A 13839-nucleotide genomic window follows, 5' to 3' on the forward strand; every position below is an offset into this window, starting at 1 on the left:
TCTTTTAATAGAATTCTGTTCTTTTTTTTTATTTTGAGTTCAAATGTTCTCTTACACCCACAACTATAAAAATGGATTAAAATACGAACTCCATCATGAATTCCTCACTATGAATTTCAGCATTACCATTAAAACACTCTAAGACGCACTCGTCACCCTCGAGGTTTTCGTAACACAGCACTATGGAGAAATTACTTATTTTTAGTTTAAGTTTATGAAGGCTGCTAAAAATGGCTTATCAACGACAATATGGCGTATTTCTGCCACTTTTTACCATAAAGGAATACGCTGTTTGCTGCCTGGTGGGTGGTTTTTCATTAACACCTCATAGTTACTCTTCGGAATAGTTTATTCTAAGTTGTATTCGAAAGAAAGGCGGTTACAAAGTAGTCTAAAAATTTGTCTGATAATATATTAGAAAACATTTAGGTGATTATATATATAATCACCTAAATAAGTTTAGAATTAAATAAATAATTAATACTAATATTGTCTTTAAAAACGGATACTTGTTAAGAACGACATGTTTTCCAATTTGTTAATTAGTTTCAGTTCCACACATTTTTAAGCAAATATTTGTTACTGTTAGGGTTGATTTCACAGACGTAACCTAAGTCTTAAAACCGAATTTAGTATAAATAATGTTTAGAAAACTGATGGCTTAAGCATTACTTATGTCAGTGATAAGACTTAAGTTATGACTGTGAAATCAGCTTTAAATGTCTGAGATAATAAACTGATTACATATCATAAGGTAACTAATAGAAAGATAAACATATATTTTACCGATCAATACAAGAGACCATGTAAGATAAGAAAATTATGTAAAAGTATTTTCTTTCTATTCTAGTCATTTTAATAAATAATAATATCTTGAAAAATTTTTAATAATTAAATTCAAATTTTTTATTAAAAATTTTTAAGTTTAAAGTTTTAATTTAATAAAAAATATATTTTTTTCTAAAATCAAAACTTTAGTAACAACATTTAAGTTTAGTTCTTGTTTGTTGAAAACTCTAGTACTTTTTATGTAGATAGTTATGCCACAAAGTTATTATATACTATACGCTTAGCAAATATTTACTTAAATTTAAATCATCAGTGACGTGGTCAGGGGAATCATGTGATAAATCCAACGGCTAACAAATGAAAGTGTTGGTAAGTTTTATAATAAATAAATTAATAAACTGCAAAAACAATGTATAACCCCTCTGTAACACAATATTGACAAATATCAGGTCAATTATCCCAGTTACAATATTACGATAACATATTAAGAACACTATTTCAAAAACTAAAAGTTAAGACCTATACTAACCTTTTGATTATGTCAAACAATGACGACCAAGCAGAGTAAGGTCCCCAAATTGCAGAATAAGGTTCAACACTTTGATTAACACTTTTGACTGAACCACGCTATTCCATCACTTCGACCCACAAATGATAAAACAAAATATATAGAAGTTAAGAGAAATTTTGCCTTTGATATCTTAAATGTATTTAATCAAGTGAAATCAACCTCGAAAAAAAAAAGAATAAAAAAACTTTGTCTTTATATAGTACCTGATATATGTGTTAAGCTTACCGAAAGATCAAAAAATGCATTCTATTACCACAATTGGTCATCCAATTATTGGGAAAGAGTATTGATATTATTATCACAATGGCATGACATTGAAACCAAGTGCTAGAATATAACGCAAAGTGAGCTATAAATTATTAGTTTTATATATAAGTTATTAGTTATTATTTATTCGAATAGACTCACATATCTAAGTGAAGTTATGTGAAAAGTACTTTTCTTGAATAAATCTTCGGTTAATTCTTTAAACTTAACAGGGTTTAGATTATAAAGGATTATAAATAAATAATTTTTTCGAAATATTTGATATGATAATATATTAAAATAATTTAATATAATTAACAGCCGGTTGAAACCAAATCGTAGGTATTTCAATAAATTGTTAATTAAATTAATTTAAATTAATAAGAAAAGTACTCACTACCTAACAATAATATAAGAACTTTATGTTAATAAAATAATTTAATTAAAACAGGAAAAAACAGTAATAAATTTTATTTAAATTAAAATTATTTTCAAAAATTATTAAGCAATATTAATTATTCATTTATTAATAAATTTAACATATAGTATGATCATATATACAAATTTAAAAATTCTTATATTTTTTAACTGTAATTTTTAACGTCTAAAAACATAAAAACAAATTTATTTTAGATATATGTATATAACAATGTATATATAAAAGCTATGAACAAAATTTAATTTTATCTTTAACAGTTTTATCGATAAACAATTACGTATCATGTAAATATGTAAATGGTTTCGAATTAAAAAAACGTTGATCATTTGACCATAAGTAACATCATAATAGTTGCTTGGCATGTGCCTGAAGTGCGGAGAGTGCACATTGTGCGCCATTCAAATCTGACCAGAAGAAGTCTTGTCCTGTGCTATTTATTATCTCTTACTGGATGTCCATTAATCGCCAACAAGCTAACGACAATTGAACCAAAAATAAATAAAAAAACTCTACTCTCATTATGTTTCGTTTGTTTCTTTTTTAAAGAATATTGGTTTGTTTTCTTTACTTATCTCAGATTGTGGATTGTTTCCAGGGGATTTCCTCTCTTTTCATTTATCTTCTTTGTTAAAAAAAAGGTAAATGAACGAAACTAGCCAATTTTTTGTTATCTTAAAATCCAATAGTCTCAACAAAAAATATCGGAAATAATATAAATAATATATTTACAAAAAATTAAGAAAAAAACTACGAAATGGAAAAATTTAATGGGAAACAACCGAAAGGTGTAATTTTGGTGTAGGGTATGTGCATTTAGGGTTTCTTTATTGTCGCACAATTTATAGCAAAAATGAGTTTAACAGCTGTACTTGGCAATGAAACGAGTACGACTACAAATTGTTTTCGAAAGATTTGCACCTTTGATGCTCTTTTTTCATATTTTACATTCATAATTGGGTTCATTTACTTAACATTTTTTTAAATAATTGCAATCAAAAAAATGATTTCGCATTTCAAATGAATTGCGAAGGGTAAATTTGACCACCCTCGTTTCTATGTCTTCTTGTAGCTAAATATCACATGTTCTCCAAAGAGTTTGGCTTAATGTTCTATTTATTCCTCCACTGGGATTCGTTATTAATTGTTGCACTATTATGTATTATATCACAAAATAAAGAAGGAAAAAACTATGATGATGTCATAATATTGCTAACTTTAAGCAAATACTTAATCGATTCAAAAGATTCAATCGATTTATTGAATACAAAAAAATAAAAAACAAGTTTTAATTCTAAAAAACCTATAAAAAAAAGTATGAAACTAATTATATAAAAAAAAATTCTATAAAAATATTTTTGATTTTTACTATGACGATATCCAAATATTCCTCAACTTTATGGAGATATTTAGTAGATTCAATCGATTTATTGAATACAAAAAAAAATTTCAATTCCAAAAACACTAAAAAAACTAAAACACTAATTTTATAAAACTATAATTTTAAATTTTTACATTTATATTTCTGCTTTAGAAGTTCCGATAATCAGAACTCATTTTAATAATTAATTAAATATATATGTATTAAATATACTTGATTATAATCTTAAATAAAAATCTTCAAAAAATTTATTTTTGTAAATTTTTAGACTTTAATACCAAATTAAAATTTAGTAATATTATCCAAAATAATATTAATAATATTATTACAATAATAATATTAATAATGTTATTATAATAATAATAATAATATTAATAATAATAATATTATTATAATAATTACTGATACAATAATTAATATTATTAATATTATTTTAGAAATATAAATTTATATAACACATTAAATAAACACCTAAACTTATTATTATTAATTAATTAATATTAGTACTTTTAATTAATAAAATACAAGTGATAATTTTTCTATCTGGTCAAAAATGATAGCATAATAATTATAATAATTAGATTGTTTTTTATATATTTCAGATTGTTATAAAGTATCTAGCGTTTCTTTTAATAAAAATTGTCATTTCACTTATTTTAATTACAATTGCATTAAAATAAATATTGGGGCAATTCTCTGGACTATTCATTTTTAGCTAGTAAAATTATTTTTTTTATTTTAAATTTAGCGACTTTGAAAAATCGAAATATTTATCTTTCACAGCATGTGACTGCAGAGATGATAATTTTACGTGAAAGTGGCAGAGGTATTGGATAGACGTGTCGATAATCACTTTCTATTTTAAATAGTGATTTTTGTCATTAAAGTGAAAAATTACTAATCAGAAAGTTATAAAATTAAAATAAAATTTCTTTACAAAAAAAAAAACAGTACCAATTTTTTTTCATGTCTCCATTACATTCTACTCTTCATCGTACTACAATTAAAAAATATACCATATATATTCCAAATAGCAGAATATCGCCAAATATTTCTCGCCTCACTTCAAACAAATTGTTATATGGTATGATGTTAAATCAAATTAAGAAATCAAATGGGGAAGAATAGAACGTTTTCGTTAAGGATTAGGTCAATGCCATAAACTAGAAATAAATAACCTGGACGTTTATTTTTTAGCAACCGATTTACAGCTGAGTGTAGGCTTATTTCAATTTTGAATTAAAGCAGTGTTTACATATTTTATTCTACATGTGAATGTGTGAATTAACTTTATAATTTTTTTTAAAATTGAATCCAAATACAATAATGACACTTTAAATAGAAATACAATATAGGTAACATTTAACTACTCGTATTTATCACTGTACAGATATGCAGATTGTGTGTGAATCTGGTTACTTAATTAGCTATAATTACAAGAAAGGGTGTCACCAGTAAACAACCTTCTAGAATCAAATTTCGTCTAAAGTATGATTTAGAATTATTAATAATTTTTAAAATATAGAAACACATAATCAATATCCTTTATTTTAAAGAATACTAATTTCAAATTAATATTATTCATATTATCTCGTCATTTTTTAAGAACCTTCATAACAGAAATGTGATTTTTTAATACATTTTTAATAGGAGTTATCTGACTTTTCAAATAATCTATACAATGAATTCTTATCAATAAACATTTGCTGTGTCGGATGTCGGATGTCGAATGTCGAATGTCAACATAAAGCGTATAAATAAATAAGTACATGATTAATTGAATAATCTGTATAAAAGAATTTTAACGGTTTTTAAAAAATTAAAAAATTTTCAAAAAAATTTAATTAAAGAAAACTGCTCCATCATTTGCTAATAATGCGTGATGAATTTTCCATTTTCGATTTCTATGGCTTAAGTGCGGGCAGCCGAACAATTTGTGCGCATGCTCAGCCACATAATGGGAAAAATAAAAAATTTCTAACAAAACAAATATATTTAAATATATTTATATAAAAATACATAACTCTGCAGGCAGCCAATACATTACAGCATCTTCCACACCCTCGTACAAAAATATTCAAGCGCATGCAACTGATGGATTGTTTGCGTGACAGGAGTTCAATACAAGCGAAAGGAATACATATTTAGTTAATAATAAGGAAATTGTTTGAAGAAAATTTTATATGAATATTGAGAAAATTATGAAATTTATAAATATTACAGGGAGGTATGCGTAGCTTGAATTACAATACGTTTGACATTTTTGTTCATTTCATGGCCTGCTTGCTGGCATACGCAAACAGTGCTCCTCTTCTTCTGATATGTGAACATATCCTGATAGAGGTCTGCTGACTCATGTTGCTCGCTTCAAAAATATTAAAAATTTTGACAAAAATTTGGATATTTTCAAGGAACTCATATCACATTAGAATGTTATATAAAATATCGTCAGTAATTATTTGAAATGAGCATGCGCCACGCACACTTTGGCAGTACTTCTTGCTTTTGTGAGAAATTTACATCCGAAAGTATATTCTTAAATATTTTCAAATCAATCTTGAAATTTTCTTTTAAACTACATACATGTGTGTGTGATCATTGAATGCTTAATATTTAATCGGATTGAAATTCATTGAGTGAGTCGAAATTTATTCTGTTACTTCCGTAATGAAATACACAATAGAAATTTGACATTAAAGTACAATACTCTCGCCAACTTTCTTAGGGCACTACCTCCATCTTTACGCCTTTAAATAGATTTAAGAGTGTTTTTGATTGGTTCCCTATTTTTAATTTTAAATATAAAAAAATTCACTTTAAAGTTATTGAATTTTATTTTAAAATGGAGTTATTTCATTGAGGGGAGGGAAAGACGTGCATGTATATTGTACGTGCTACTTAAAATAATAATTTTTCATAGTACTTAATATTTCCATTAAAAATATACTTATAATGAAGTTTAAAATTAAGATTAATATTGTTTGCATTTTTTAAATGTTTTCACTTCCGGTCGTGGTGGGTATAACTTTTCAATTTCCTGTTGTAATATATTAAATTCGAATTGAACTCAAGCACAATTCATTTGATAAAATTTATTTTCATTAAAATTTATTTTAAAAAAATTAAATATTTTTAAATTTTATATTTATATTATATTCTATATTATATTCTATCACATTTTCTGTATTCTATATTATTTTCTATTACATTTTCTTCTATTCTTAAAATACAATAACAAAATAAAAGATAATATACATTAATTTAAATTTTATTATACGCTATATATTATAGAATTTTTGAAATAAGCTTTATAAAAGTACCGATAACTTGAAGTAAAATTAAATAATCTACATTTTTTATATATACAATAAAAATTGCGAATAGAACTAAATTTTATGGGTTGGTATAAGTATTTTGACAAATGGTAATAATAAGCGAAATATTCCGTTGAACTGATCAAATTTATTAAATGCTGAAAATAAGGTGATTTATACTTTGGCCCATGACGTTTTAAAGGCATTCTAGTACTAAATGAATCAAAGATTACAGGACGTCAGAAGTGACTACGTACTAAAACCGATGATTTAATTTTCATTACGCTTTATGTACATCTATTTAATTTTTAAAATGTGAGATTATACTTTGTGACCAGTGGACCGGTCTAAAACTTTGTTTTAAGTGTAAGTACCATATAGTACTTATAGTATAAATACAGTTGAACAGAACCACTGCCAATAAAATACTAGTTTTATCAAAATGCTTATGCAGTTTTTGATACTTTACTTATGTAAAGTACGATTCAATTTAGATCATCGTTCTAAATGTATAACGGTTGTCTTGAAGACTGTATGTGTCCAAGTCTTGCAGAGTATACACATTCGATTAAAAATGTTACACTCTTAGCGTAGTTGCTCTTTGTCATTTTATATTCAATTTGTCTTTACCATATATATTATAGTAATAGTATTATTTACCGTTTATCAGTTATTATCTTAAATTGATTTATCTATTCTTCACATTGAATTGAATTGTGATAAAATTACTTCACCTCAACGTTAATAATCTGTTCAGTTATTCCACGATGCGTAGTAATCTAAATCGAATTGACTTGTAACTGCATCCTAGAACTATATCAAATGTTTTATAACTCTTCCATAAAAAAAGATGTTAAAATACATTCAAATTATAGATATCTATAAATAAATATATCTAATTGTTTAACAGATTTTCAAATATATATTAAAAATCATTTTAATTTGATTTTTTATGATGACAGCAATACGAGGTCTGTCAAGATGCGACTTCGTTTCAATTGCCGATTTGTCGGAGAACACGAGACAATTGTTGAAACACGACTTTTCTTCAAATGAGACTTCGTTTATTCGCCGTTTCGACGGAAAATACCGAGTATTGTTTAAAACTGTATAATTTTAGATTTGTCCGTTATGGGATATGTTAATTTGAGTCGCAGTTCGCTTTTCTTTTGTTTTTAGTTCTTTTGTATTTATGGTATAGTGTGATGTTTGCAGGTAAAATATATAAAAGAGAAACAAATTAAAGTAAAGTGATTTAGAGAACAAGACATACCTAATAATTTATAAAAAAATTTCTATTAATTTTTATTTATTTAGAAATAATAGAATAATATAAGTTCAGTTTTTATAAAATCAAAACAAATTATTATTACCCCAATGTAAATGAAGTGGTTTGCACGGATTGATAAAGCGAATAAGGAGTAAGACTATTAGTTTGCCTGTAGACTACGCAAAACAAACTAACTGTGGACTTTTCCTCATCCGCTAACAAAAGGTTTAGAATTGATCGACTCTCAATGAAGACTATTTTTTTTTAATTCCTAATTGTTAATTTTGATTTTAATACTGCATTTTTTAGACTACAATATGCCAGTAATCCAGTTAAATATTAAGAAATTAAAGTTTCAATCCTTTAAATCATAGTCTCTCAACTTGTAAGTCACAGTACTATTAAAAAGAGTCGTAAGACAATCATAGTCTCTCAACTTAGAAGTCACTGTGTTATTAATAGGGGCGCGATTTTTTATTATTCATTTAAGATAAGTTGAAAAATGCTGTTCTCAGTTATCAATACTTCATTTTGATAATAATAGCAATCTAATAGCATCAAATATTTGCCAATACTTTTTAATTTATTAAAACTACTTGGATAGTATATATCACATATAAACCTTTCAATATCTCATTTTACTTTCACATCAGAAATTTATATTTATAATTTTATGACCAAACACTATTAGGGATTAATCAAATAATATATAGATGAAGCTAACACCTCTTTCTTCCATGCTTCAAGTTTTATTCATTTTTTCTAAAAAAATTAACATTAGTATAGTACTAAAAAGAATCAAGATATATCAGTTAATTTATTATGTATATGTAATGCACATATAAATTATCCGGTATTTATAATTTTAAAAACGCTGGTAAAAAATATTGTCTTAAAGAAGCAGATGTTATATTTTCTTTCGTGATAAATATGATATAAGACTTGGAAGTGAAGTTCGAGTAGTTCGTGTATCTCTGAATTCTAACATTGGATCGAATACTATAGATAGTCAAACAGATCAAGCAGTTGCTCCGCTTTATGTTAGATTTTACTTAATGTCTTGTCAAAGTCTAGCTAGTATAGACGCTGTGTTATTTATAGTGTTTGAATATTTTATGTCGCTTGTTCTGTTAGAATATAGTACAACATAGTTTATACTGAACAGTTTCAATAATATTGGAAATAAAAGTATATTTCACGCATATATATATTCTGAATAAAGAGGTTTTTTTTTGGACAGTAATGAACTACAACAACAAAAATTCACTTTTATATTATTTTAATTAATTACCATACAGCTGTTTTGAGTATTGCCAAATACCCATCATCAGTCATCTTGGAAATAATTCTTGTATTTAATTATTCGTAACTAATTTTTTGAGACTGCAAGTACCAGAAATCAAACTTGTGTCCTGCCAAATTTGAAGCTTAGAGGCAGCGCACCTTAACTAACTGACCCAAAGCCGTACTTGACTTTTATGTTCGCACATTTTTCTGGAGTTTTGTTAATTTACTGTAAAAGTTTTATTAACAAATTCACTTATTGTATAAAGTATATACAGCATATTTAATATAAATATATATAAAATAATATAAAATAAATTTGATCAGTTTTAAAAAAAAAAATATTTGTAATTTTTATATTTGGCATTTATTTAAAAAAATTCAATTATAATTTAATAGGACTTCACGTTATTAAAATGTATATATTTTTATTTACATTGGAAAACATATATGTATATTAAAACAATCTTAATTTAATAATAAATTTAAATGATCGTATTTTAATAATAATTTTGATTTTCTCTCAGAAGTTTTATAAAATTTATTACACTTATAAAATATGAGCTGATGTAGCAAATTTTTTTTTGAAACATTTTTAAATATTTTATTTTATTTTAATATATCATCTAATTATAATATATTATTATGATAAAAAAGCAATCATTTTAATAGTTATTTTTAAGAAAGTTAAAGTTATTTTTACTAAAACGTGTAATTTGTACTTTTCTAAATATTGTCCTTGACCTTGTAAACCAGTTTTGTAATTTTGTTTCAGAATTAATTAAAATTAATAAAGAATTAATTAAAATTAATAAAGAATTAATTAAAATTAATAAAGAATTAAATAAAATTAATAAAGAATTTATTAAAATTAATAAAGAATTTATTAAAATTAATAAAGAATTAATTAAAATTAATAAAGAATTAATTAAATTAATTACAAATTTAAGTAACTTAAGAATTTTTTTTTTAATGTTCTTAGTATTTCTTTATAGTTTATCGTTTATCGTTTTTAGAATTTTGTTAAACCAAAATAAAAACAAAAAAAAATTATATATCAAATAAAAACTCAAATTAAAATTCTTTTTGAATATAAATGTTCTCTTTTATTAAAAAATTGTATAAATTGTTTCAAAAACTATAATAAATTGTAAAACTTCAAATAATTCAAATAAAAACTCATATAATAATTACTTTTTTATGAATGTTCGTTTTTATTGATAAATTGGTTCAAATTGATAAACTTTTAGTAGTAATTTTCAATTTGGTTTCATACCATCATTTTAAAAATAATATGTAAACAAAATTAATCACTGTAGTATGGTTATACAAAAAGTTTAAGATTTAAACATAACTTTAGCCTAAGATACACTTTGCTTTTACATTGGAGGTATATATGATATAAAAGTACTAACCTAAGTAAATAATTTCTTCGATTTACAAAATGACTTGAATAAGGTTTGGCATTTGGTTGCTGACTTACAATTAGTTTGATTAGTTCAGAAATCATTACATTACAAATTTTAAACCTTTTTTTCTAGGTTTCTAAAATTACATATAATTACTTTTTGTTTGTTTGTTTTCCTTACATTTAAAATGAAATAAATCAAATTGTTTATAAAACACATTGTAAAAATAATTATTATTTTTCAAAATCGAAAATCATTTAAAATTAAAAGGAAACTTCTTTCAAGAGCAACTAAAAAGCAAAATTAAAACTTAATTTAAAACTTAACTTAACTTAACTTAAAACTTAACACTTAACTTAAAACTAAAGGGGAGGGGGAGGGTTATATTTACAATTGAGGACAACTTCGTGTATGTGATTACAGGGATGCCCATAAAGATTTATACCATATACACAACTTAAAACTATATACAATTTTTACAATAAACAACTAAAGTAAATATAAAATAAAAGTGAATCTTGGCTCAGTTATTTGCTTAAGAATGTGATTTATGTGCCATGTGCACAAAGAGCCTAGTGGCTCGTTAATGGCTCCTCTTAAGAATGTGCATTACGTGCCATGTGCACAAAGAGACCAACAGGTCCATCACATTTGTCACCGCACATGTTGCACTTGAATACATCATCGCAACTGTGATATCCCATGTGGATTGTATAGAGAACAGCATCCCTGAAGAATATATCACAATATTTGCATTCGTAGATTGCGCCGGCTTGAAGGGCGATTGAGAAAAGTGAGCTTGAGCTATTAGAGCTGTTGCCTGATGAGGATGCAGTTGAGCTCGAGCTTGTATTAGCTGAATTAGTGTTTATAGTGGCTGATGGTGGTAGTGGTGGTACTGATGCGACAGCAGTTGGTGCAGCTGTAGTTTCCATACTCTTACCAGCCGATATATGTTCATCTACTTTGACTGGTAATGGTGATGGTGCATCATTTACAAAAGGCGAAGGGACAATACGTTCTTCATTTTCGTGAGTAATTAAAGAAATGGGCGACTCTTTCATTTGCTCCGGTGATTGGGAAGCTGATTTTAATTGTAAAACTGCATCCAATTTTAGTACGCGACCCTTGCGCCGTGAGGCATTATTTGAGCTCAGCATTGGTGTATCGGAACCTTCTTCTTGCAATTTAAGATTCATAGCTATATCATGTACTGGCTGCAACTCTTCTTTACCAGGTGTGCCCTGAGATAGGTCCATTGCCGAATCAATGGATTTACTTTCAAAGTCATCATCATCTTCTTCATGAGCTGATTCATTACCACCAGTCTGTTGATTTTGCAATTGTTGCAAAGCAGTTTCACGCATACGTGGTGATAATTGTGCTAAAACCACAGCTTGTTGTTGTGCGGCCAGCATTTGTAAATTTAAGTTCCAATAAGGGAAAAAAGCCATATTACGATTTTGTTGTAGTATCGTAGCTAATGGCGGTAATAAGTTAGGCAAAGAGTGTTGAGTGTTCGCTTGCGAATTTACACTTTGATTGGCTTGTGCTTGTTGTTGCTGCTGTTGTTGTTGTAAGTTCATGCCTAAGGCCAAACCAGATATGTCGGATGTAGCAGAGTTGGTACTTTTGGCAGGAGACGCAGGCATTTGATGTTGTTGTGGAATACTGAAACCTTGCAAGGCTGCCGATAATTGAGATGTTGGCATTTTGATTTCATTAGATTGTTGCTTACTAAGATTTGCAGCAGATATTCGTTCACGCTTTGTAAGACCTCCAGCAGATTTTGTTTTCGGTCCACGTCGTGTACCATAAACATCAATTACTACGGATGGGTTAGGTACACCTTCCTCATCAAGTACCATACCTGGCTTATGATCATATTTGCGTAGATGCAATTTGAATGAGTGGCAATATTTTGTGGCATAATCACAGTCTGAGCAACGATATTGATAAACAGATGAATGAGATTTACGATGAGAGTTCAACATCGATTTGTTAACACAGGTATAGGAGCACTTTTCGCACTGGAATGGCTTAATATTCTTGTGTTTACGTGTATGATATTCCAGATGATGCTTCAATTCAGTAACAAATGGACACTTTGGGCACTGTAAAATTTTATCTGGTTTCATGTGTGAGCGTGTATGTTCCCAGAAAGCAACTTTCGTAATAGAAACTAGACCACAGGTTTTACATTTGTAATTCTTCATTTTGCCATGGGAATTATAAATTGGCAAACGAATAGCTTCATCATCATCAGAATCGACGGCATACTTCATATCTTCACTGGAGTTAGACACCAAATCTTGATCCTTTTCTATTGCCTGCCCATCTCCCTGCTGTTCTGACTGATTGCTGTTGTTGGTAGTTTTTGGTGACTTAGGTGGTGTTATATCCATAGGTGGTGTGTTACGCGGGGTTAATGCCGATTGTAATTTTTCGCTGCTCTCCAAAGGTATTGCTGCAACATTCGCTTGTGGAGTAGGCTGGGGACTGGGTGTTTTATTTACACCAGTATGCATATTATTGTGATTATAAAAGTGAGACATCGGTGGCAAAACTGCATTCGGCAACCCAGGCGGTGTAAGAGGATTAAAACCCAATGGTAAATGGTTTGATGTGACCTGATTTTGTGCAGCAGCTTGTTGCGCTTGTTGAAATTGTTGTTGGTATTGTTGTTGTTGCAACAGTTGCTGTTGGATATTACCGTCGAAAAAGTGTTGCATGCTGTCGTTGTTGCTAGGTGATGGGGTCATAGCTGACATAGTGTCCATAGGAACTAATTGCTGTTGTTGTTTCAAATAATTTTCCAGTTGTGATGTTGCTGTTGAGAGTGTTGAAGAGGACAATGATGCTGCATGTTGCAATTGTGTAGGGCTTATAGTGCCAGGTTCATTTTTGATGTTGGCGGCAAACATATTATTGTACCAAGTATTGTGCTGGTCGTAATTAGCGGTGGGTTGCATAGCGTCCCAGTTTTGCATGTTTGCAAAACTTTGTTTGTGTGTGTCGGTTTTGTGTATTTAAATTGTTTAAACTGCAAATAAAAGAGAAAAAAATTATATGTTAGTTATATACATGAAAATAAAACAGCAAAATATTTATTAATATAATTTTTATACTATATTGTGGC

At 27.4% G+C, this 13839-nt stretch overlaps 2 protein-coding genes across 3 annotated transcripts in view; one reads left to right on the forward strand and one right to left on the reverse strand.

Moving 5' to 3' along the window:
- LOC119678857 (saccharopine dehydrogenase-like oxidoreductase) overlaps positions 1 to 13839 on the forward strand; it is a 33871-nt gene that overhangs the window by 3975 nt on the left and 16057 nt on the right. The gene's annotated exons all lie outside the window — the stretch shown is intronic.
- LOC119678856 (protein hunchback-like) lies at positions 10994 to 13739 on the reverse strand. The gene has a single exon (XM_038090934.1). It carries the CDS (start codon positions 13688 to 13690, stop codon positions 11297 to 11299), a length of 2394 nt encoding a protein of 797 aa, XP_037946862.1. The 5' UTR covers positions 13691 to 13739; the 3' UTR covers positions 10994 to 11296.

Source organism: Teleopsis dalmanni, chromosome 2 (assembly GCF_002237135.1).
Source record: "Teleopsis dalmanni isolate 2A chromosome 2, ASM223713v2, whole genome shotgun sequence".
Taxonomy (NCBI): Eukaryota; Metazoa; Arthropoda; class Insecta; order Diptera; family Diopsidae; genus Teleopsis; species Teleopsis dalmanni.

What these genes read in the sequence shown, in the direction of transcription:
- LOC119678856 (XM_038090934.1), bottom strand. Translation starts at nt 13,690, where the DNA reads ATGCAAAACTGGGACGCTATGCAACCCACCGCTAATTACGACCAGCAC.